At 38.8% G+C, this 27410-nt stretch overlaps 1 protein-coding gene across 1 annotated transcript; it reads right to left on the bottom strand.

Moving 5' to 3' along the window:
* Positions 1-20375: 20375 nt before the first annotated feature.
* Positions 20376-27207, bottom strand: LOC128061744 (apolipoprotein R-like). The gene is made up of 4 exons (XM_052654121.1): positions 27123-27207; positions 22013-22180; positions 21061-21236; positions 20376-20531 (listed from the first exon to the last, which is right to left on the bottom strand). Exons 1-4 carry the CDS (start codon positions 27205-27207, stop codon positions 20376-20378), a joined length of 585 nt encoding a protein of 194 aa, XP_052510081.1.
* Between the last annotated feature and the right edge of the window lie 203 nt (positions 27208-27410).

The following is a 27410-nucleotide window of genomic DNA, read 5'->3' as shown; positions in this document are numbered from 1 at the left end:
AAAGAGCTCAACAGGAATTCCATCACTTCCACTAGCCTTGTTCGTAGTGATGCTTTCTAAGGCCCACTTGACTTCACATTCCAGGATGTCTGGCTCTAGGTGAGTGATCACAGCATCATGATTATCTTGGTCGTGAAGATCTTTTTTGTACTCCTGTGTCTTCTTGCCATCTCTTCTTAATATCTTCTGCTTCTGTTAGGTCCCTACTGTTTCTGTTCTTTACTGAGCCCATTGTTGCATGAAATATTCCCTTGGTATCTCTAATTTTCTTGAAGTGATCTCTAGTCTTTCCCATTCTACTGTTTTCCTCTATTTCTTTCCATTGATTGCTGAGGAAGGCTTTTTTATCTCTCCTTGCTATTCTTTGGAACTCTGCATTCAAATGGATATACATTTTCTTTTCTCTTTTGCTTTTCACTTCCCATCATTTTACAGCTATTTGTAAGGCCTCCTCAGTCAGGCATTTTGCTATTTTGCATTTCTTTTTCTTGGGGATTGTCTTGATTCCTGTCCTGTACGATGGCATAAACCTCCGTTCATAGTTCATCTGGCAGTTTATCAGATCTAGTCCCTTGAATCTATTTCTCATTTCCTCTATATAGTCATATAGGATTTGATTTAGGTTATACCTGAATGGTCTAGTGGTTTTCTCCACTTTCTTCCATTTCAGTGTGAATTTGGCAATAAGGAATTCATGATCTGAGCCACAGTGAGATCCTGGTCTTGTTTCTGCTGACTGTATAGAGCTTCTCCATTTTTGCCTGCAAAGAATATATTCAATCTGATTTCAGTGTCTACCATCTGGTGATGTCCATGTTTACTGGGAGAAATGGCAGCAACCTCGGGTATGCAGATGATAACACTCTAATGGTAGGAATTGAAGAGGAACTAAGCCTCTTGGTGAGAGGGAAAGAGGAGAGTAAAAAGCTGGCTTAAAATTCAACAAGAAAAAACCAAAGATAGTGTATCTGGTCCAATCACTTCATGGCAAATAGAAGGGGAAAATGTAGAAACAGTGACAGATTTTCTTGGGCTTCAAAATCACTGCAGATTTTGAAATTAAAAGATGCTTGTTTCCTTGAAAGGAAAGCTATTACCAACCTAGACAGCGTATTAAAAAGCAAAGGTTTCACTTTGCCAAGAAATGTCTGTATAGTCAAAGCTATGGTTTTCCTGAGAGTTGAACTATAAAGAAGGGCTAGATCTGATAGACACAATACCTGATGAACTATGAATGGAGGTTCGTGACACTGTACAGGAGACAGGAATCAAGACCATCCCCAATGAAAAGCAATGCAAAGAAGCAAAATGAGGCCTTACAAAGAGGAGGAGGCCTTACAAAGAGCTGTGAAAAGAAGAGAAGTGAAAAGCAAAGAACAAAAGGAAAGATACAAGCATCTGAATGCAGAGTTCTAAAGAATAGCAAGAAGAGATAAAAAAGCCTTCCTCGGCAATCAATGCAAAGAAATGGAGGAAAACAACAGAATGGGAAAGACTAGAGATCTCTTCAAGAAAATTAGAGATACCAAGGGAATATTTCATGCAACAATGGGCTCAACAAAGGACAGAAATGGTATAGACCTAACAGAAGCAGAAGATATTAAGAGGTGGCAAGAATACACAGAAGAACTGTACAAAAAAGATCTTCACGACCAAGATAATCACGATGGTGTGATCAATCACCTAGAGCCAGACATCCTGGAATGTGAAGTCAAGTGGGCCTTAGAAAGCATCACTATGAACAAAGCTAGTGGAAGTGATGGAATTCCAGTTGAGCTATTTCAAATCCTGAAAGATGACACTGTGAAAGTGCTGCACTCAATATGCCAGCAAATTTGGAAAACTCTGCAGTGGCCACAGGACTGGAAAAGGTCCGTTTTCATTCCAATCCCAAGGAAAGGCAATGCCAAAAAATGCTTGGACTACCACACAATTGCATTCATCTCACATGCTAGTAAAGTAATGCTCAAAATTCTCCAAGCCAGGCTTCAGCAATTCGTGAACTGTGAACTTCCAGAAGTTCAAGTCGGTTTTAGAAAAGGCAGAGGAAGCAGAGATCAAATTGCCAACAAACGCTGGATCATTGAAAAAGCAAAAGAGTTCCATAAAAACATCTATTTCTGCTTTATTGACTATGCCAAAGCCTCTGACTGTGTGGATCACAATAAACTGTGGAAAATTCTTCAAGAGATGGGAATACCAGACCACCTGACCTGCCTCTTGAGAAACCTATATGGAGGTCAGAAAGCAACAGTTAGAACTGAACATGGAAAAACAGACTGGCTCCAAATAGGAAAAGGAGTACTTCAAGGCTGTAATTTGTCACCGTGCTTATTTAACTTATATGCAGAGTACATCATGAGAAACTCTGGGCTAGAGGAAGCACAAGCTGGAATCAAGATTGCTGGGAGAAATCTCAATAACCTCAGATATGCAGAGGACAGCACCCTTATGGCAGAAAGTGAATAAGAACTTAAAGATCCTCTTGATGAAAGTGAAAGAGGAGAGTGAAAAAGTTGGCTTAAAACTCAACATTCAGAAAACGAAGATCATGGCATCCGGTCCCATCACTTCATGGGAAATAGATTGGGAAAGAGTGGAAACAGTGTCAGACTTTATTTTGGGGGGCTTCAAAATCACTGCAGATGGTGATTGCAGCCATGAAATTAAAAGATGCTTACTCCTTGAAAAGAAAGTTATGACCAAGCTAGGTAGCATATTAAAAAGGAGAGACATTACTTTGCCAACAAAGGTCCATCTAGTCAAGGTTATGGTTTTTCCAGTGGTCATGTATGGATGTGAGAGTTGGACTTTGAAGAAAGCTGAGTGCTAAAGAATTGATGCTTTTGAACTGTGGTGTTGGAGAAGACTCTTGAGAGTCCCATGGACTGCAAGGAGATCCAGCTAGTCCATCATAAAGGTGATTAGTCCTGGGTGTTCACTTGGAGGACTGATGTTGAAGCTGAAACCCCAATACTTTAGCCACCTGATGCGAGGAGCTGACTCATTGGAAAAGACCCTGATGCTGGGAGGGATTAGGGGCAGGAGGAGAAGGGGATGACTGAGGATGAGATGACTGGATGGCATCACCGACTCAATGGACAATAGTTTGAGTAAGCTCAGGGAGTTGGTGATGGACAGGGAGGCCTAGTGTGCTGCGATTCATGGGGTTGCAAAGAGTTGGACACGGCTGAGCAACTGAACTGAACTGAACTGAGCACTAGAGAACAGATGTTTTCAAACTGTGGTGCTGGAGAAGACTCTTGAGAGACCCTTGGACTGCAAGCAGGTCAATCCACTCAATCCTAAAGGAAATCAGTCCTTAATATTTCTTGGAAGGACTGATGCTGAAGCTGAAGTTACAATACTTTGGCCAAGTGACATGAAGAGCAGACTCATGGGAAAAGACTCTGATGTTACAAAAGATTGAGGGCAGGAGAAGAAGGAGGCAGCAGAGGATGAGATGGTTGGATGGCATCATCGACTCAATGGACATGAATTTGAACAAACTCCAGGAGACAGTGAAGGACAGGAAAACCTGTCATGCTGCATTCCATAGGGTTGCTAAGAGTTGGACGTGACTTAGCAACTGAACAACAGCAACAAACTTAGGTACAACAGAAGTATTACATTTAATTCTCATAGTTCTAAAGTGATGTCTATGTTAGTTAGATCAGCAAATAAACATTAATACCAGATTAACTTAATACTGAATATTTCCCAGTTCATATGAGTCTAAAATTCATTTAATTTCTCTTGTATTTAGAATTGTTTGATTTGTAAGTGCTTACATTTCTTTAAACAAATTAAATAGAGCTCATTTACAACTTAACCTCAACAATATTATCCAAGGATGAAGTCACGTACTGAGACATACATATGTCCAGATAGATACAATGAGAGATCTAGCTTCATTTTTGAAACTTAGTCATGAATCAGATATCACAGTATAAAATTCACTAGTTTATAAGATCAAGCTTGCTTTTACTAACTGTATATATAGCAAGAACCATTTGGGGAACCAGTTTTTAAGACTTTTACCTAAATCAACTTTCTCTGAGATTTAAACAAAAAGGTGACCACACAATGTTATCCCATTTCACAAGACAGAATAGCCATCTCAAATCACCACAGAGAACACAAAGTATAAAACACACACACAGGCCCAGCAGTCCTAATCAGATACTCCCTTAAATGCAAGATTACAGTCTCTCAGAAATCTTCCTATGGAGCCACAGAACTTCAGATTCTGTATTTACAGAGTAAATGGAAATATCTCAGGACTTCAGTGATTGCAAATGGAGCAAAGGAGGCCAGGTTGAAAAAACAGGAGGAAGGAGGTGGGAAGAGAGGCATACGGGGTGGACTTACACATGTCTGTTGCCATGTGCAGATGCCCAGATGTTACGGGACTTTTCCCTGGGCTTCCAGGAAGGAGGGACTGGAACTCACCCCTACTAGTGTCCAGAACAGACCAGAACCAGAATTTGAGCTCTGTCAACACCAGAGGTGATCTGCCTCAAACCCTCAGCTCAGGCTGAGACTCTTTAACCAGGTTCCTGAGTCCAAAACCAGGGGACAAGAAAAAGCTGTAGGATAGGAGGGGTTAAGAAGAAGAATCAGAGAGGGAAGGAGAGAGAGGTCAAATAAAGTCTCTTGTTCCTTGCCCAGTAGGGGCATTCTGGTCAGTCCATTTCAGGAGTCCCAATTGTGGCCACGGGGTTTGGTTCATCAATGGGAAAGCTGGTTCCTGAGTACCCCAAGTGGTCAGGATGTCAATCACAGCAAAGAGTCCCCACCAGAGTTGACAAGCAAGAGATTTATTGGGAAGGGGAACCTGGGCAGAGAGCAGGAGGGTAAGGGAAGCCAGGAGGACTGCTCTGCCACGTGGTTCAGTCTCAGATTTTTATGGTGATGGGATTAGTTTCCCAGTTTGTCTCTGGCCAATCATTCTGACTCAGTGTCCTTCCTGATGGTACACACATTGTTCGGCCAAGATGGATTCCAACGAGGACAATTCTGGTAGGCTGGTAGGACAGGTGGGATCTGCTTTTGACCCTTCCCAAACTCTTCTGATTGGTGGCATCTTTTTGGTTCCGTGTTCCTTAATAGTAACTCCTGTCCTAAAATAATGCATGCCAATGTTCACTATGGCGCTGGCCAGGGTGGGCACTTTCAGTCAACGTTTCCCATAACAACTTCACTAAAATAAACTCAGGTGTGACCAAAAAGGGGCTTGTTATGAATAATAACAACAATTTCACCTTTATGGCTCAGTGGCCATTTCAGGAACTAAGGGCAACAGACCAAATATTATAGCAAAAGATTCTCCCATTGCTCTTATCGCTAAGGTAATTCCAAAGGTTTGAGAAGTTGTGACCCAAGAACTGTAGCCAAAGATCAAAATATATACTTGCTATTAGTCATAATAATGCAACAATGTCATATACTAGAGCAGGAGTGAGACTAATTTGTATTTTTCTACAGAGCTGTTCACCACAAGGCTTTATGCAATAATGTTTATTTTTAAAACATTGCACTATAATGTTACTTGTCTTGATTATCAAGTTGTTGATGCTGCCTTAAGTTTTATGCCAAAGGTGGGTGCTTCATTTGCCTCACCTTGGCCCCAGCCCAAACCTTTAGGTGCTGCAAGAACAGAAGTAATTGAAAGTTATTTTTGACTCACCGCAGTGACATTCTGCATATGCACAAGTTCAATCCAGTTCAGTTCAATAACTCAGATATATCCGAATCTTTGCAACCCCATGGACTGCAGCATGCCAGTCTCCCCTGTTCATCACCAACTCCCGGAGATTGTTCAAACTCATGTTCATCCAGTCGGTGGTGCCAGCCAACCATCTCATCCTCAGTCCCCTTCTCCTACCTTCAATTTTTCCCAGCATCAGGGTCTTTTCCAATGAATCAGTTCTATGCATCAGGTGGCCAAAATATTGGAGCTTCAGCTTTAGAATCAGTCCTTCTTTGAATATTCAGGATTGATTTCCTTTAGCATTGACTGGTTTGATTTCCTTGCATTCCAAGGACTCTCAAGAGTCTTCTCCAACACCACAGTTCAAAAGCAATAGTTCTTTGAGGCTCAGCTTTCTCTATGATCCAATTCTCATATCCATACATGACTACTGGAAAAACGATAGCTTTGACTAGATGGACCTTTGTCAGCAAAGTAATGTCTCTGCTTCTTAATAGGCAGTCTAGGTTGGTCACAGCTTTTTTTCCAAGGAACAAGCATCTTTTAATTTCATGGCTGCAGTCACATCTAGTCACAGATATTTTGGAGTCCCCCAAAATAAAGTCTGTCACTGTTTCCATTGTTCCCCCATCTGTTTGCCATGAAGTGATGGGACCAGACGCCATGATCTTCGTTTTCTGAATGTTGAGTTTTAAGCCAGCTTTTTCATTCTCCTCTTTCACTTTCATCAAGAGACTCTTTAGTTCTTCACTTTCTACCATAAGGGAGGTGTCATCTGTGTATCTGAGATTATTGATATTTCTCCCTGCAATCTTGATTCCAGCTTTTGCTTCATCCAGTCCAGCATTTTGCATGATGTACTCTGCATATAAGTTAAATAAACAGGTTAACATTATACAGCCTTGACGTACTCGTTTCCCAATTTAGAACCAGTCTGTTGTTCCATGTCTAGTTCTAACTGTTGCTTCTTGGCCTGAATACAGATTTCTCAGGAGGCAGGTAAGGTGGCCTGGCACTCCCATCTCTTGAAGAATTTTCCACAGTTTGTCATGATCCACACAGTCAAAGTCTTTGTCATAGTCAATACAGCAAAAGTAGATGTTTTCCTGGAACTCTCTTGCTTTTTCTGTGATCCAACAGGTAGCAATTTGATCTGTGGTTCCTCTGCTTTTGGATCTACAGTGACCTGCTGCAGGGTCAGAAGGACTGAATCCAACAGTGGGTGCACAAGTCCTTTTGAAGAGGTTGCCATTACCTTCTTTATCCCTACCATAGTTTGGCCTCAGGCTAAACAATAGGGAGGGAACACGGCCCCACCCTTCAACAGAATATTGGACTAAAGATTTACTGAGAATGTTCCCCGCCCCCTACCACCCATCAGAACAAGACCAAGTTTCCCCCACAGTCAGTCTCTCCGATCAGGAAGCTTCCATAAGCCTCTTATCCTTATTCATCAGAAGCCAGACAGAGTGAAAACCACAATCACAGAAAAATAACCAAACTGGTGACATGGACCACAGCCTTGTCTAACTCAATGAAACTATGAGTCACACCCTGTAGGGCCACCCAAGATGGACAGGTCATAGTGGAGAGTTCTGACAAAATGTGGTCCACTGGAGAAATGCAAACCACTTCAGTATTCTTGCCTTGAGAAGATCATGAACAGTATGAAATGGCAAAAAGATATGACACTGAAAGATGAACTCCACAGGTCAGTAAGTGTCCGATATGCTACTGGAGAAGAATGCAGAAATAACTCTGGAAAGAATGAGGATATGGAGCAAAAGCAAAAACAATGCCCAGTTGCAGATGTGACTGGTGATGGAAGTAAAGTCTGATGCTATAAAGAACAATATTGCACAGGAACCTGGAATCTTAGGTCCATGAATCAATGTAAATTGGAAGTGATCAAACATGAGATGGCAAGAGTGAACATCGACATTTTAGGAATCAGTGAACTAAAATGGCCTGGAATGGGTGAATTTAATTCAGATCTGCTACTGTGGGCAAGAATCCCTTAGAAAAAATGGAGTTGCTCTCATAGTCAACGAAAGTCTGAAATGTGGTACTTGGGTGCAGTCTCAAAAATGGCAGAAAGATCTCTCTGCTCATTTCCAAGGCAAACCATTCTGTATCACAGTAATCCTAGTCTATTCCGCAACCACTAATGGCAAAGAAGCTGAAGCTGAATGGTTCTATGAAAATCTACAAGACCTTCTTGAACTAACACCCAAAAAAGATGTCCGTTTCATCACAGGGGACTGTAATGCAAAAGTAGGAAGTCAAGAGATACCTGGAGTAACAGGCAAGTTTCCTTGGAGTACAAAATGAAGCAGTTTAAAGGCTAACAGTTTTGCCAGGAGAACACACTGGTCATAGCAAACACCCTCTTCCAAAAACACAAGAGATGACTCTATACGTGGACATCACCAGATGGTCAATACCAAAATCAGATTGATTACATTCTTTGCAGCTGAAGATGGAGAAGCTCTATACAGTCAGCAAAAACAAGACTGGGAGCTGACTGTGGCTCAGATCATGAACTCCTTCTTGTTGTAAAATTCAGACTTAAATTTAAGAAAGTTAGGATAACCACTAGACCATTCAGATATGACCTAAATCAAATCCCTTATGATTACACAGTGGAAGTGACAAATAGATTCAAGGGATTAGATCTGATAGAGTGCCTGAAGTATACCACTTTGTAAAGTGCATCTCTATGGGTACATCAAATATACATTTGTGCTAATGTCAAATGGACAAGTATTAAAGAATAATATTTGAACAAGTGGAGATGAATACTTACTATCAGTATCACAAAACGCATTTGGGTGCTGCAGAAAAATATTAGACTTTTTATCCAAATCAATCTAATAATTATTTCAAATGTATTATGAATACTTATTAGTCAATTTTTTTAATTTGATATTCTCATGCAGGAATAAGAATTTATCAGCACTGCCTGCTACTTAGTTGCTCCTATGGTTACTGAACTGCCTCATTGTGATCCTTTATAGGTCTTCACTTTCAACTGACATCAGAAGAAGAGCAAGATATTTGGGGGCTACTTTATTTTTCCTTAACAATTTCTTCTCCCCTTCATATGTCTTATAATAAGTGATTATATTCAGATTGATGATGCTATACCATGAATGTTATATATGATTTGGAAGTTTTCTTTTTTGTCACATTTGAAGTGACCAGTTTTGCCATTATCCCCTCTGTTCTGCTTTGATGGGTCCCTTATAAGACTTGCTCTTAAAATGCAGTGACCTAAATGAAGTAAAATCATTCAATTCAGCTCTTAAAGGTGACTTTGTTTAATACAGGTGCCACTATATCAAGCAATTTTATAAAAATGATCACTTTGTAATGGCTGAGTAATACTCCATTGTGTATATGTACCACAGCTTTCTTATCCACTCATCTGCTGATGGACATCTAGGTTGCTTCCATGTCCTGGCTATTATAAACAGTGCTGCGACCTGGATGGAGGTGGGAGGGGGGTTCAGGATGGGGAACACGTGTATGCCTGTGGTGGATTCATGTTGATGTGTGGCAGAACCAATACAATATTGTAAAGTAATTAGCCTCCAATTAAAATAAATAAATTTATACTTTAAAAAAATTTTTAAGTTTTTAAAAATAGACAAATTAATTAATTAATTAATTTAAAAAAATAATCACTTTGATACAATTTATTATTCTGCTTTATATAATTATTTAATATATGAGATGTTTGTTGGATGAAAAATTGTTTCCCTTAAAGTTATCTATATAATATACTCTCAATATTTATATATTAACTATCAGACTAGTTCTCTACTTATTTAAATATTAAAGAATTCAATATATAATTAATAGCTTTAACAATCAGTAATCATAGAGTGTATTTGTGATAATGCCTATATGGTGTATATTATATATATGTATATGTATATATATATATATATATATATTTCCTTCAACTGACTGATGATAGAATCTTAGTGTAAAGCACATAAGAAGAATTTTCACCCTGAGTTACATCTAGAATATTTACCTATACCTAAGAGAGAATATTTGGTAGTAACTATAAATCTGAATGACAGTCTTTTTAGATATTACCACCACTGCTGCTTTGATTAGATGTAATTACATATGGCCTTCACAGATGCCAGAAATTACATTGCAAGAGTTTTCAGCTATTTGGCCTTTCACATGACGAAGCTAAAAGCAAATTGCGGCCAAGTACTGAGGCTACTCGGTGCATTTCTGGTAGCATTTAATGGTGTACATTAAAATGGTATTCTAGGTTGGAGAGAGAGTTGTTCTGTTGTGAAATCCAATGTGATAGTTTCCTGGGACACAGGGGCAGTGGTCGGTGTGTGCGTTTCTGGCCGGGGTTCATGCGTCTCAAGTGGTGGTGAATTGGAGGTGGTGAACTGTAGGTACATCAGCAGAGACACACTTGGCCCCACTCAGCACTTTGGAAATGGACCACTTGGACCACTAATCACTTGGATCATCCCTATACGGTTGAGGCAAGCAGTTATTACATATGGCTTACAATGATCCTCTTTACTTTGGCAGGAAAAAAAAGCAATAATAACATTAGCTAAGATGCCCTGGTTAGGCATGCCCCCAATAGTGTTCAGAACCGTTCTGTAATCTTTAGCAGTAGGAATATTAGGTTCCACATGTTAGTCGCTCAGTCGTGTCCAATTCTTTGAGACCCCATGGACTGTGGCCCACCAGGCTCCACCATCCATGGGCTTTCCTAGGCAAGAATACTAGAGTTGGTTGCCATTCCCTTCTCCAGGGGATCTTCCTGATCTAGGGATCAAACCTAGGTCTCCCACATTGCAGGCAGATTCTTAACCACCTGAGCCACCAGGGAAGCCCTACATAGATGGCCACTAATTTCTTCCACCTTCCCCACCAGGCTAGACACTCTGGTGTCTAGCCATCTCTTCTAATGCCAAAATGCCATCTCTTCTAATCATACCAAGAACACATACTATTCATAAAAGATAGAAATTGCCTAGTAAGGCTTATAATGACTATAAATAACTCTCATACAAATTCTGAAATCTGGAATAAGGGCAGCCCTGGGAGGGTTGGGAGAGCTGTGAAAAGAAGAACCTGTGAGAGAGGAAAAGCATCTCTAGCAGAACCTCTACTGATTGGCCCTCAAGGATTGCTACCTCCTGGAGGGAGTAGGCTTAAACCTCTCTTGATAGCCCATGTGAATACACTGTGACCACAAACTAGACCTAGTAAATGGCAGGATAAAGGAAACAGATTTACCGCAAAATCTGAGCCTTCCCCTTTTGGAGGATGTGGAGCAGTGATCAGTGAGGCCAGTGATGGAATTTGATGTCCCAGGAGACAGGAGCTAAGGTAGAGAACACTGATCATCAGGGGACCAGGGATTTCATTATTAGAGACCACATAGTGATTTGAGTGGCAGTCCCTCGTAGCTCAGTCGGTAGAGTCTGCCTGCAAGGCAGGAGACCCGGGTTCAGTTTCTGGGTCAGGAAGATCCCCTGGAGAAGGAAATAGCAACCCACTCCAGTAGTCTTGTCTGGAGAACCCCATGGAGAGAGGAGCTGGCAGGCTACAGCCTATGGGGCCACAGGAGTCGGACATGACTGAGCCACTAAGCATACAACACACAAAGTAGCAGTGTGACCAGGGGGCTCAAAAATACTTAAATTATGCCTCATCAAATACGCCTCACCTTTCCTGCCATCACTTTATCTCCAGCTCTGCTGCCTTTCCTGACTCCCAGGTTGGGAGATATAAGGTCAGGAAATAACCCCAGTGACGGCCTGGCCTCTCAATTCCTCAGGCTCTGTATCTGCAGTAACATTCTCCTCAGTCAGTGGCATTCAGCACCCTCTCCAATGGCCATCCTAGACTTCGTCATCACCCAGAACCTTTTAACTCACCTAAAGAACAAAAAAATTCAGATAACACCATTCTGTGACCCCAATTTTCCATCTTTCCAGTTTGTTCATGCTGAATAATCTCCTGCTATTGAGACCTTTTTCTCCCAACATCATCAACCCCTCTTCAGACTGAGAGTCAGTGGCACACAAATTAATCTTTAATTGCTATCTTAAACTTTGCCGCTTTGTCCTTTCATCACTCCCATCCAATGTAATCCAAACCTTAAATGAATCAGGGCTCAGCTGTTCATGCCAACAGAGCTCTGGGAAAAACCAAAAATATAACATTAAGCAGACTAGTACTGCTATAAATTTATGACACCAATTTCACCTGGGCCCTCAGCTCTAACCCCCTGATAATTCTCTATTCCATGAGGCTGGTTTTTACATTTTCTAGAACATTTTTAATCCTTCTCTACCTTGCTTGACATTCAGACCTCCTACTCCTCCCTGTCTTTGAGGAGGCATGCTTGCTTCTTCACTGGGAAAACAGAAGCGATAATAAAGGATGCCTCATTCAAGCAGAAACCCCACCCATTCTTTCCTTCTTCCCCGCATAAAACTGAGATGTCCATTCTCCTACCTGAGGTCATTTTCTCCAGCTGAGCTCTGAACCTTTTCCTTGTGGCTTTCCCAAGAAACTCAGGCTACACTTCCACCTATGTCTATCACGGCAATTTATCCCTTAACCTGATGTCTTGCTTCAGTTACCACCTTCTCTGTCTTTACTTTCTTTAGCAACAGAATGTAACTTTTGCTGGTCTTGAAAATTATACTTTTACTACTATTATTAAGTATAAAATTATGACTATTGTTATATATTATATATAAATATGCTCACATTACATAAATACAAAATGTCAAATAAATGTTTTCTCTTCCTGTCTCCCAAATACAAACCCCAGAGATAATCACTATAAGATTGTGCATATATGTTTGTTATATAGAGAGATATATAAGAATTTCTCATATAAATGGAATTGTATGATACATGCTGTCCTGCAACTTGCTCTTTTCATTTTTTCCATTTTATATATCTTTCCAAATTAGTGCATATAAGTACACCTTATTCTTTTTAATGTGTGTGTTAATTGCTCAGTCGTGTCTAACTCTTTGCTACCCCGTGGACTGTAGCCCACTAGTCTCATTTGTCCTGGGATTTTCCAGGCAAAGATACTAGTGTGGGCTGCCATTCCCTCCTCCAGGGGAACTTCCCAACCCAGGGATCGTACCAGGTCTCCTAGATTGCAGGGAGACTCTTCACTGTCTGAACCAGCAGAGCTGCATTTAATTTTCATGGTTTTAAACATTCACTGCTCTATTCCTCAGTTCCTAGAACAGTATCTGGCAAATAGCAGGCACTCAATGAATATGAATATGGACTTCCCTGCTGGCTCAGATGGTAAAGCATCTGCCTACAATGTGGGAGACCCAATTTGATCCCTGGACCAGGAAGATCCCCTGGAGAAGGAAATGGCAACCCACTCATGTACTCTTGCCTGGAAAATCCCATAGATGGAGGATCCTGGTAGACTACAGTCCATGGGATGGCGAAGAGTCTGACACGACAGAGCGACTTCACTTTCACTTTTTATTTTATGAGTATTTAATGAATAAGTGAATGAACAAACTACATTGTTTATGAGTGAGTAGGCAATGGCACCCCACTCCAGTACTCTTGCCTGGAAAATCCCATGGATGGAGGAGCCTGGTAGGCTGCAGTCCATGGGGTCACTAAGAGTCGGACACAACTGAGCGACTTCACTTTCACTTTTCACTTTCATGCATTGGAGAAGGAAATGGCAACCCACTCCAGTGTTTTTGCCTGGAGAATCCCAGGGATGGGGGAGCCTGGTAGGCTGCCATCTGTGGGATCGCACAGAGTTGGACACGACTGAAGCGACTTAGCAGCAGCAGCAGCATACTACCTTTGAAAGCAGTGCTTTCTTGATTTACATTTGGATTATCTTTAGTTTATTGCTTTTGCAGATAAACTTAGCCTGAACAGCAGTTCATACCCTTCCTGTTGCATCTTCTGGTCCATATATCTTCCTGCTCCCCTCGTCTGTATACCTCCATCTACTTTGGCAGAAATAGTTTCTATTTCACATATGACCAGTAAAGAAATTGCTTTTGATTGTCATGAACAAGAAACCCAGCAAGAATGAGCATATGTGATGTATAGGATTTGCTGGAAATTTCTCTAGTCCCACTAAGGTGTGATTCACCAATGATTCTGATTCTTCTTCTTTCAGACACAGAGTGGGATAGTTCTTTGTTCCCTTTTAAAGGTCCCTTAAAGTGACTTGCTTCTGCCAGCTGCAGTCTTAAGGGGCCAGCACAATTGTTTTGTTCTTCCATTTACAGTATAGGCTTCCTTTGCATGGGTCCCAGAAAAGAGCTGCCCCTGCCAACACAGTATGGGTATGCAATGATAGCAAGAAATAAATCTTGCTTGTAAAGCCCTTGAAATTTAGGGATTGTTTGCTATGGAATCCAACCTAGCTCCTCCCAACTTCCCTGTGGTCCAGGGAAGGCCCACATCAAGTTCTTGAAGCTGCTTCTTTTTTATAAAGGACTTTTTCAATTGAATTGTAGTTAACATATAATATTTTATTAGTCTCATATGTGTAACATAGTGATTTAATATTTTACACATGATGAAATAATCAGTAAGACCAGCTACATACATCATCATAACAGTTAATAGCAATGACCACATTCCCTATATATCTATCTCATCCCCATGACATATTTATCTTATAGATGGAAGTTTGTACCTTTTAATTCCCTTCAACTATTTCTTCCATCCCCCAACCCCCTCCTCTCTGGCAACAAACTTGTTTGTTCTCTGCATTTTGAGACTGTTTCTGTTTTGTTTTGTTTGTTAATTTGTCTTGCTATTTAGATTCTACATATACATGAAATCATATGGTCTTTGTTTTCCTCTGTCTGACTTACTTCACTTAGTATAACACTCTGCAGATCCATTCATATTGCTGGAATGGAAAATTTTCATGCTTTTCATTCTCTATGTATACATATCATATCTTCTCTATCCATTCATCTATGGATGAACCCTTAGGTTGATTCTATATCTTGGCTATTGTAAATAATGCTTCAATTTGAACATTGGGGGACATATAACTTTTTCTAATTAATCTGGTTTTTATATTATTTGGATAAATACCCAGAAGTAAAATTGCTGAATCATATGGTCATTCTATTTTTAACTTTTCAAGCGACTTTGACACTGTTTTCCATGACTGCACTAATTTACATTCCAACCAACAGTGTATAAGTGTTCCCTTTTCTCCACATCTTTGCCAATGTGTCTTTCTTGTCTTTCTAAAATAGCCCTTCTACGTACAGATGGCTAATAAACACATGAAAAGATGCTCAATATCACTCATTATCAGAGAAATGCAAATCAAAACCACAGTGAGGTACCATCTCACACCAGTCAGAATGGCTGGTGTCCAAAAGTCTACAAACAATAAATGCTGGAGAGACTGCAGAGAAAAGTGTTAGGGACTCTTACATTGTTGGTGGGAATGCAAGCTAGTACAGCCACAATGGAGAACAATGTGGAGATTCCTTAAAAGACTGAAAATAGAACTGCCATATGACCCAGCAATCCCACGGCTGGGCATACACATCGAGGAGACCAGAACTGAAAGAGACACGTGTACCCCAATGTTCATCACAGCACTGTTTACAATAGCCAGGACATGGAAGCAACGTAGATGTCCATCAGCAGACGAATGGATAAGAAAGCTGTGGTACATATACACATTGTAATATTACTCAGCTATTTGAAAGAACACATTTGAATCAGTTCTAATGAGGCAGATGAAACTAGAGTCTATTATACAGAGTGAACTAAGTCAGAACGGAAAACACCAATATAGTATATTAACACATATATATGGAATTTAGAGAGATAGTAACAGTGACCCTATATGTGAGACAGCAAAAGAGACACAGATGTAAAGAACAGACTTTTGGACTCTGTGGGAGAAGGTGAGAGTGGGATGATTTGAGAGAATAGCATGGAAACATGTACATTATCATATGTGAAATAGATCACCAGTCCAGGTTTGATGCATGAGACAGGGTGCTCAGCGCTGGTGCACTGGGATTACCCTGAGGGATGTAATGGGGAGGGGAAGTGAGAGGGGGGTTCAGGATGGGGAACACATGTACACCTATGGCTGATTCATGTCAATGTATGGCAAAAACCACTACAATACTGTAAAGTAACTAGCCTCCAATTAAAATAAATTAATTAATTAAAAAAAAATAAAACAGCCCTTCTGACAGATGTGTGTGAGGTGGTAGCTCATTGTGGTTTGGATTTGCATTTCCCTGATCATTAGTTATGTTGAGCATATTTTCATGTTGGTCATTTGTATGTCTTCTTTGGAAAGAACATCTATTCAAGTTGTCAGTCTACTTTGTTCTGTTTTTTTGAAATTGAGTTTTATGGACAGTTTATATATTTTAGATATAAACCCCTAATCAAATATATCATTTGCCAATATATTTTCACCTTTTCATGTTGTTGGTGATTTTCTTTGCTATGATAAGCTTTTTGGCTTGATGTAGTCCCATTTGTTCATTTTTTATTTTATTTTCCTTGCCTAAGAAGATATATACAAAAAAGTATCACTAAAACTGATGTCAAAGTGTTATTGCCTATGTTTTTCTAGGAATTTTATGGCATTTGGTCTTACATTTCAGTCTTTAATCCATTTTGAGCTTATTTTGTTACATAATATAAGAAAATTATATAGATTCATTCTTTAGCATGTAGCTCTTCAGTTTTCCAACACTGTTTATAAAGGGACTGTCTTTTCCCCGTTTTATATTCTCACCTCCTTTGCTGTAGATTAATTGATCATATGAACATGGTTTTATTTCTGGATTCTATTCTGTACCACTGATTCATGGGTCTGTTTTTGTGCCAAAATCATACTGTTTTGATTACTGTAATTCTATAGTATAGTTCCAAGTCTGGAAGTATGATATCTCCAGTTGTATTATTTCTCAAGATTTCTTTGGCTATTCTAGGTCTTTTGTAGTTCCATACAAATTTTCATATAACTTGCCCTAGTCCTATATTTTGTTAAGGATTGCATTGAGTCTGTAGATTGTTTTGAATAGTATAGACATTTTAAGGATATTGATTATACTAATCCATGAGCACAATATACCTTTCCATTTATTTGTGTTGTCTTTCATTTCTTTCCTCAAGTCTTATAGTCTTAGGTTTTTCATCTCCTTGGTTAAATTTATTCCTAGGCTGCACAGTTTCTAAAGGTATCATATCGGTTTCCTGATTCATTTCTTCCTCCAAGACTGGGCTGGGTACTCTGGTCCCTTCTGATGGCCTGTGCTTCAGATACATAACCTTTGTCAGTACAGTAAACATCCTCTCTGACTTCTGATAACAATTTTCTCTACCCTTGGCTACCTTGCTCCAAAGAATTATTTGTTATTCAACAAATGTACTGCATGATTCTCTCTCAGATAAATTGGAAGAAGACAAAATATAATTGTTATTTTGAGATATATCCTTATCGCCCTCAGCACCCTCACCTAGAGCAACTGTTCTTCCAGGGCATTGCCTGTAGCATCTCTGTAAGCCTTCCTGTTTCCTGCTTCCTTGCTTGGCCTGATTCATTAGGACCGTGGAGAAGTCTGCACTGTCACTCACGGCATTACTCTCACACCGTTACAGAGAACAGCTCTTGGTATCAGATGGTCTGTAGCAGCATTAGGAGAACAAGCCTCTGTTACACTTACTTTCCATCTGCTCTCAAGTCAGGGTTTACTCCCATGTGTTGGAAAGAATGCTTTGGGTGAACACCTGTCTCTTCCTCCAAGGTTTCTGTCATTTTGCCTTTACCACAAAAGCCAGACCAATGTCCACTTCAACAAAACAACAAAAAAGGAATTATCTCATGTTTCAAAACCTAGATCAGTCCTTTGTAAGCTGAATCTGTCCCATGTATAATAAGCCCTGCCTGCAAGATGCCTGGTGTGGATAACTTGACATGACCGCCAATAACTTTAATCCTTTCTGTGGCATAGTTTTACAAACTGCAAGCTAATTAAAAGAGCTTTTTGACTGGCTTTTGCTTCAAAACAGTTCCAAAATGTAGTTACCTAAAACAACTACTTATAAACAAGCATTCTTCTGGGAAGTCCTCCTGATATGGTTCAAGCTCAGCTTGTCTCTGTTACCCTAGCTTAGGTATCTGTAGTCAGTTGGCAAGTTGACTGGAGACTGACTAGTTCCCATGGCCTAACATATCTGCTATCAGCTGAAACAAAGAAGGGGCATATATCTCTCATCAGCCAGCAAGATAGCCTAGACTTATTCACATGATGGTGGACATAGGATTTCAAGAACAGCAACAAGGGGAACCCTAATGCACAAAGTGATTTGCAAGGTTCTGCTTACAATATATTTGTTACTTCTGTCCCATTGGCCAAAGCAAATGACAAAGTAGCCCAAACTCAAAGGATGAAGAAAGCTTCTACCTCAAATTGGAGGGATTCTTAAAGATGTAGATACAAGGACAGGAAGCATCTGTAGCCATTTTTTGCATCTGCCGTAAAAGGGCAGTCTCCAACCCAGGCCTCAGGCTTCCTTTTCAAAGCCTCAGGCTTCCTCAGGCTTTCTTTCCTTTCTGTCCACTCAGTGGACTCATTCCACTCCCACAGGACCCTTTCATCTCTAGTTCCCCAAATCTGCACTGGTGTCTATAGCACAAAATGCCATTCTGTATGGCTTGGGATAAAAGACAAACTATTTGTAAACAACTATATAAATGGTTTCCAAATCAGAAACTCAATAGTTAAAGTTTGAGTAGCATACCATTACTATGTGAATTTTTAAGAGCTGCAGTAATTAGCATATTGAGTTCTTTTAACTTCAATTACTCCTTAACTTCAAGTACTAGCATTTCTGTAATATTTAATAATTTACCCATAGAGAAACATCCTCATGTCTTGTACCTGGCACTTCATTCTCTGCACTTTTCTTTACAGCTTCCAGATTGCAAGGTGTACTAATACTTGTTAACATACACATTGTGGAAAATCTGGAATTGCATTGTATAATATAGTTATTAGCCACATGTGGTTATTGAGTATTTCAAATATGGCTAGTTCAAATTTAGATGTGCTTTAATTTAAATATATCTATACTTAAATTCAGTATATATATATATACATACACACACATATATACATATACATACATATATATATATATATATATATATATATATATACACACACATACTGCATTTTTAGGATGTAGTATGAAGAAAAGAATGTTAAATACAATGCTAATAACTTTCACATTGATTACATATCAAAATGACTATTTTGAAAATTTGGGTTAAATAAAATATATTATTTAAACTGATTTCAAATGTTTATTTTTACTTTTTAAATGTAGCTACTGAAATTTATACATTTTGGCTCTCAAAATTTATTCTAGAAATTTACAGAAAAATAAAAGATAATATGTTATATTAATATCAACCAAATTATGTTCAAATATATTTGAGAACAAAGAACATTATGAAAGATAAAGAAGTTTATTACATAATAAAAAAGGGTCAGTTATCAAGAATATACAAATTCTAAGCATTTATGCCCCTAATAATAGTACTTTAAAATATATGAAGCAAAAACTAAAAGCTGCAGGAAATAATAGACAAACCTAAAAAGAGAATTTTGATACCCCTTCGTCCAATCATTGATAGAACAGATAGACTGAAAATCAGCCAGGATAGAGAAGACTGGAACCATATTAGCAACCAACTTTATCTAACTGACATTTATAAGGAGTGCCATTCAGCAACAATACACAGTCTTTATAAGAATACATGGAATATTGAGCAAGTGCCACATTCTAAGCCATAAAACATGTATCAATAAAATTGATAAATCCAAGGCAGACTGGTCAGGAAGCAAAAAGAGAGAAGATATGAATTATCAGCATCAGGAACAAGCATCACTATAGATCCTACAGCCAATCAAAGAATAAGAAAGTCACTACTAATGGAGTATTACTCAGCCATTAAAAAGAATACATTTGAATCAGTTCTAATGAGATGGATGAAACTGGAGCCAATTATACAGAGTGAAGTAAGCCTTAAAGAAAAACACCGATACTGTATACTGACACGTATATACAGAATTTAGAAGGATGGTAATGATGACCCTGTATGTGAGACAGCAAAAGAGACACAGATGTGTAGAGCAGACTTTTGGACTCTGAGGGAGAGGGAGAGGGTGGGATGATTTGGGAAAATGGCATTGAAACATGTATACTATCATGTAAGAAACGAATCGCTAGTCTATGTATGATGCAGGATGCAGGATCCTTGGGGCTGGTGCACAGGGATGATCCAGAGGGATGATGTGGGGTGGGAGGTAGGAGGGGGTTTCATGTTTGGGAGCTCATGTACACCCGTGGCAGATTCAGGTCAATGTATGCCAAAACCAATACAGTATTGTAAACTAAAATAAAGCAAAAATAAAATTTTTAAATTAAAAAAAAAAAGAGAAAAAAAAAAGAAAGTCACAACTATAGAAGTTAGTAAGGTAAAAAATACTGTATTTTGTGTGAATGTGACGAGAACTCTCCTGCACAGTGAAGTATATTGCAGCAACTTCTTTCCTGAGCACGTATCCAAGAAAAAGCCTCAAGCAATTTCCTTTTTGCGTTTTTCTTGCTCCAGTTTTTCAATCTCCAGAGACAATTTATACAACTCCAGGGCCACCTTTGCCTCCGAGGAATTCGGGAGACACTTTAGGAGTTTTTGGCCCTTCAAGACTGCCTCACAAAGTTCAACAGGTACCTGAAAGAGGAAACAAAAAGAATGATTTCAGAAAGTTTCCTCATCCTTATAAAGGGTGTGCTTCTTCAGGAAAACTTATGGCATAAGGAAGACTGGAAAATGAAGAACAACCCCAGGACTGATGATGCATAGGAAACTCCAGAAAAATACTTTGGATCCTAGAAAAACATTTCCCTGAGAGATCATCAGTGCCAAGCATAGAGGAAGTATAAGCAGAAAGGAAATCCCCCCAAAAAACAACTAGCATGTCAGTTCTGCTGACCAACCAGAAATGGAGCAAAACCACATAATTTATTGGAGGAAATATCAAAGGCTAGATATCTGGTCAATAAGACTCTTGTTCACACACCTGAAATGACCTACTGTAAGGTGGAAAGAGCCAATAGACACCTTATAAATTCACCCCCACACACAACTGAAATAGACCTTTAGGACATATTATTTCTTTCTCTATTTTGTGAACCATCCCATTTCCCTTTAACTTATTTTGAGGTGTCATATGACATAAAATTCATTGGCTGTTACTCACCTTCTCACACTTGGGCACGTCCGGACTCCAAGATTTGTTCTCTGAGCAAATGATGTTCTGGGAACCAACCATCCTATAGCCAGGGTCACACATGACAGTGACATTTTCAGGGGTGACATACTGATCCTTCTCCACAGAGAGCTTTCCATTTGATATTTCTGGTTTTTGGCATACAGCTGTAATCAAGACACATTTTCTTAGCATTGTGACTATCTCAAATACAACACATTTTAACACCAATAATATCATTTTAAAAAGATAAAAATATTGCTGAATTCTACCTTTCTTTTCTACGCTACTGATACACTACTACTATTACTACTTCTACCAACACTGGCAAGTATTTATGGAGATCTGGCTGGAATCACCTATGTGCAAACACAATATATACATCATTTAGTGTAAGCTTTCAGCAACTCTGTGAGGGAGGCCCTATGGTTATCTCCACCTTAGAGACGAGGCAACTGAGACACAGGGAAGTTAAATGCCTTGCCCCACATCACAGAATTGCAGCGGCAGAGCAAAAGTGAGAGCCTAGGGTTTGTTCTGAGCTGTTAACTTCTGCCCTATGGGACCTCTCTTTTGCCTCAGTTTCCTCTTATGTAGAAAAAAAAAAAATAGCACCAGTAACTCAGCTCCTGGAGTTATTATGAGTGAAATGATTTAAATAACTTTAGAAACATTTTCCTTATTCTGCCATAATAGTCACTTACCCAATAAGGAGGTCAACCCCATCAGTCAACTCTCCCATGAAAAGTTCTGGCCTCTATAAGAATTTGAGGGTGCCATTTATTGGATATGTGGGAATTAAACCTGAGTGGACCTCATTCAGGCTCAAGCACATGCTCGTGACAACTCTACCTCTGGCTGGGAGGACGCATTCTCTCAGAGTCACTTCTGAATTACTCCACAGTAGCTCTATCTCTTAGTGCTATAAGAGAACCTAGATTACCTTTACATTGAGGAGCCGGTGGTGACCACTTGAAAAATGTGCAGGAGATTCTAGCCTCTCCAACAAGAGTATATCCTTCCTGACATTCATACTCAACCACATCAGTTCCAAATATTTCTCTTTCAATATATGTAAAGTGTCCATGTTTAACTTCAGGTGGTGAACAACCTTCAATGGTGAAAGAGAGAGAAGAGGTTTTTGTTGTTGTTTAAACAAAGCAGCACATTACACAAAGCAGCATTCAACTAAATTGATCTATTGAAAGGCTTTCATCCTTCCCAATCAGTTTCATTGCCCATAAGATAATTGGAATAATTCACAAAGAAGGAATGTTGTGGTGGTGGTTTAGTCCCTAAGTCGTGTCCAACTCTTGTGACTTCATGGACTTTAGCCTGCCAGGCTTCTTTGTCCATGGGATTCTCCAGGCAAGAATACTGAGTGGGTTTCCATTTCCTTCTCCAGGGGATCTTCCCAACCCAAGGATCGAACCCAGATCTCCAGCTTTGCAGGCAGATTCTTTACCAACTGAACTATGGAGGAAGCACCAAAGAAGGATTGTTCTCCTCTATTACCATGTGGCTGGGAATTAAGGAAAGGAGGTATGTATAAGGGTATCTGAGGGAAAGAGAACTGATCCTCACCTTGTATACAACTATTTTTTTTTCAATAAGTTTAAATATTTAGCAAAACATGTGTATAAGCATTTACTATCAAATGTCACGCAGTACTTGAAACATTTAACAAATATTAACTCATCTAATTCTTTCAAACAACTCTATGAGGTAGGCATTATTATTATTTTCATTTCATAGATGAGGAAACACAGAGAAGTACAGTAACTTTCCCAAGGTCACACAAGGGAGGGACTGAGTCAGTGCAGTTCTGCTCCACGCAGACCATGGTCTTGGCAATACACTGCCCTCAGCAGAGAGAATGGGCTACTTGGGGACAGTGGAAGGCTTTCAGTAATTAAAGTGTAGAGTCAGTCTTTTTTTTTTTTTTAACTAAAGTTACTAAAGAAACATTTGTGATCGATCAAGAGACATTGTTCTGTGAAAACGTGTAGGGACTGTGCAAATCCAGAATACCTTACCACCTCTGTACCCAGCAATCCCAAGAGATTTTGTGTTTCTGCACCTTTTATAGAAGAGAATGTTAGAAAATGGTTTCTGAAATTACTTCGATAATGAAATAAGCATTAATCCATACAACGACATTATATCAAATTTTACAAAGCCTTGGAGGATTTAGTTAATAATTTTAAAATATTGGTAAATACACATAATTTTAAGAAACAGACGTTAGGTTTATTGGTACTTGGAAAGCTTTCATAATTTTGTGTCTTCTGTAAATAAAAGATTAAAGCCATAGAGTAAACCTGGGTTCAATGAATTTTCTAGAGCACCTCACAGAAATCAGAGAAATATTTCACTTACCAGATTTCTTGTAAAAGGATACAACTCAGGAACAGCCATACGGAAGAGATGCAAAGGGCAAAGTGTGTGAAAGGGGCACAGAGCTTCCATGCCATCTCCAGAAATGCCAGTTTTCCTGCACCTCTACATATTCACCAACCAGAGGCTCTCTAAGTCCCATGTTTTGGGGGTTTTATGGAGGCTTTATCACATAGGCATGGCTAATAAAAACATTGGTCATTAGCAACTGATTCAACCTCCAACCCCTGCCTCCTCACCAGAGGCAGAGGGTAAGACTGAGAATTCCAACCCTCTAATCATATGATTAGCAACCAGTGCCCATCTTTGGGCTTACTCATGGTTCAGTGGTCAAGAATCCACTTGCTATGCAGGAGACACAGGAGACATGGGTTCGATCCCTGAGTCAGGAAGACCCCCTGGAGGAGAGCATGGCAACCACTCCAGTATTCCTGCCTGAAGAAACCCCAGAAAAGAGGAGCCTTGCGGGCTACAATCCAAAGAGTCAAACACGACTGAAGCGACTTCAGCACCCATCTTTAGTTGGGGTTCCAAAATTAGTTCCTTAGACACATTTCTCATCATCTCTACTTAGGATATTATCAAAATGTTGGGAGCTGTGAGCTAGGAACCTTGGACAAAAAACAAATACACATTTTCTGAATGATCAAATGACCAAAAAAAATGTTTTTTTCTTTCAAATCACATTATCACATTTGTGAATGTACCTGACCAACTCTGGCACACAGCAATCTTTGGTTTCTCTGAACTACGTTTCTTGTTAGCAATAACAGGTGTATCTATCTATGTCCTAAGCACTGTGTTAAGCACTTCACGTACAACATTCCATTTAATTTTAAAAAAACAAAAACAAAAAAACCTTACTTGAGTGTCATTGTCAACCTCCTTTACAGATGAAGGAACAGACTAATTAATCAATAAAGTATAAATAGAAAGACTAAGAAAATAAATCACACAATGAAGTACAAGTCTTCAAATCTGTTAAAGACATTCTATTTTCTGTCTCACTGGTTTGGCAGTTATATTGTGGGGTATGTGTGTGAGAATATCTGTGCTGACAGTTAGATAAGTAGATGGACAGATCTTTATTTTCCTTTTGCATCTTGAGGGCAGGGAGCACATTTCATACCTCTCCACACTACAGACACTTAGAATGTTCTTCTGAAAGGGGCAGTTCCCAAACATATTTGTGACAAGGTGATGTTACCTATACAGGAAGTCTAGAGCTCAAGTATAGCCCTTCCTGAGGCTCACGTGAAATAAATTTTTATTGACACAATAGACATAAGACTGTTGCACTAAACTCTATGGAGAATATTAAGGAGCACATTGGAGCCTCGTTAAAATAGTGAGGATGGCATATAAATAATTAAGTCAAAATAGCAGGCAGAGTATGGTATTTGTCAAAAGAAAGCAGAAAATATGTATTATAGGAAGAGGGAGAGGGAATCCCATGCCTTAAATATGCCAGGAAAATGCCTCCTATGGGCAGGACTTGGAAGATAGTTAGCTGCATTGATGAGGCATTTTATATTGAGGGGAAATTATGTTAGCAAGAATGAGAGGGAGCAAATCACATGGGAATCTTTATGGTTGGTTAATAGGCTAGTTTGACTAGAGAATCACATAGGGGAGAAGTGTGAGACATAAGCTATGAAGTTGGGATCAGATTAAGACAGGTTTTAAACAATAGGCTGGGTTAAAGGCATAATTCCATAAACAATGGAGGAATTAAGGAAATGAAAAAGGAAGGAGTTTATTCAAAAGATAAATGAATAGCTCACAAGACTTCTTGACCAATGATATATGGCCTTTCTTTACTGACTTACCCAATACAAATAGAAATTCAAAGATGAACGTGGAAGGTTGGTAGAATAAATATACCACACACAGAGACACACACACACACATACACGAAAGAGAATCTATTACTTGCTAAATAAGTTTAAAAAATCATCAGGTCCAATTCCTAGCCAAACACTTGCAGAAGTTTATAATCCTATATTGACTTTTTTAGCCTTCTCTCAATTATTTTCATCTTTTCGCAGAAGAAGCCTTCAAAATAATGATACCACCATACCCTCTTTAGAAATTAACTTAGACAAAAGAAAAATCATATAAGAAAAAAAAATCTATACATTAAAAGAAACTAAGACAATCAGGAAAATTTGAAAACTAGATACTTGATATTATGTAATTATTACTTAATTTTACCTATGATAATGGTTTATCATAGCTTTTAAGAAAGAATGCCTATCTTTTAGAGATACATGCTAAAATATTCGGAAGTAATATCCAAGATTTCCTTCTAAATAGCTTAGACTGGGCAAAATGGATGTGGATATGGTTAAAACAAGAATGGTCATGAGTTGATAATTGCTGAATCTGAGTAATAAGTATTTGAAGATTTGTACATATTTTAAGTTATCAATAGGAAAAAAAGAAATCACATTTTCTGATTTAAAAAATCACCTTTAATGCACAGATTGTATTTATATAAAGCACAAATAAATGCTCTAGTCACATTTCTCCATAGAGTCCTACAGGTGCTATCAAATCTTCTCAATGCTGATTAATTTATAAACATTACCAAACTGCAAAAAATAAAACTTTATATATATAAAATGCCATGTACAGAGAGCTTTTTCACATATAACTTATGACTTAAGATTCTAGTTAATTTTCTCAGAATTAGTGGTAAAAGTTACAATTTCAAATTTGCTTACGAGATGGTAATAACATGCCAATGGATTAGAAACAAAAATTATCTCTGAGGGTAATAAACTAATTTAAAAATTAAGAAATTGCAAGCATTTGTGAGTTCATATTTAGGGTATAATTATGAAAGTAATGTTATTTGAAGTTTATTGGTTTTTTTTAATTGAAACATAATCAACCTCAATATTATGTTCAATCTAGGTGTACGACACATTTATTTACCTCATAAAATGCATGCATGTTCTATTGCTCAGTCATGTCCAACTCTTTGTGACTCCATGGACTGTAGTTCACTAGGCTCCTCTGTCCATGGGATTTCCCAGGCAAGAATACTGGAGTGGGTTGCCATTTCCTTCTCCAGGGGATCTTCCCGACCCAGGGATTGAACTTGCATCTTCTGCATTGCAGGCAGATTCTTTACCATCTGAACCAGCAGGGAAGCCCTTTATAAATGCTCACCATGATAATCTAGTTACTATCTGTCATCATACAAGGCTATTACAATACTGTTGACCATGTTCCCCCTTCTGTTCATTTTATTCCCACAATTCATTATCTGTTTACTAGAACAGACCCCTAGGAATTCATACAAAACAGCTGTTTCTCTAATAATAATAATAATATAAATATAAAAGTACTAAAAAAACATTTTGAAAATATTTGGGAATTTAGTTGTTCCATTAATAAAATAGAAGTTAATAAACAATTTATTATAACATTGGTAAAGCAATTTGTTAACTGAAATTGACATTAGTAAAACAAGTTATTATACCTCCCACAAAGTAATATAAAACATTTCAATTTGATCATACTTTTAAAATTCCTAATATGGAATGAATATATTTGCAATTGATTGGTTTAACTACCTTCTTGCCATTAATTGAACACTTTTCTAATTGCTTTTCTGGGACCTGAGAATCCGCAGCTATTTTACTCACCTTGTAAGCTGTCAGGGCAGAGGAGCACGGTCAGAATCCCAAGGAGGTACAGAACTGGGGACTTTCTCCCTGACACAGGCTTCATGGTAAGTGTTGACAATTGTGACCAACGGAAGCTCAAAGATCACAGGTTGCACTTGAAAATATCTGGAAGGAAGAGAGTGAGTTAGCAGCAGCACTCTCCAAATGAATTCAGCTGCACAATAGTCAGCAAAACCCCAGCGTAAAAAGAAATACAGGTCAAAACTCTGAACTGAGAGCTTCTTCCTCCTCAGTTAGGAAGAAACT

The sequence above is a fragment of the Budorcas taxicolor genome, chromosome 16, assembly GCF_023091745.1.
Source record: "Budorcas taxicolor isolate Tak-1 chromosome 16, Takin1.1, whole genome shotgun sequence".
In the NCBI taxonomy this organism is placed as follows: Eukaryota; Metazoa; Chordata; class Mammalia; order Artiodactyla; family Bovidae; genus Budorcas; species Budorcas taxicolor.
The sequence above is the reverse complement of the archived record's forward strand: the minus strand, read 5'-3'. Positions and strand labels throughout refer to the sequence as shown.

What these genes read in the sequence shown, in the direction of transcription:
- LOC128061744 (XM_052654121.1), bottom strand. Translation starts at nt 27,207, where the DNA reads ATGAAGCCTGTGTCAGGGAGAAAGTCCCCAGTTCTGTACCTCCTTGGG. An exon ending in CTGCCCTGACAGCTTACAAG is followed by an intron (nt 22,181 to 27,122) that starts GTGAGTAAAATA and finishes TCACCATTGAAG; the next exon opens with GTTGTTCACCACCTGAAGTT. An exon ending in ACCGGCTCCTCAATGTAAAG is followed by an intron (nt 21,237 to 22,012) that starts GTAATCTAGGTT and finishes TCTTGATTACAG; the next exon opens with CTGTATGCCAAAAACCAGAA.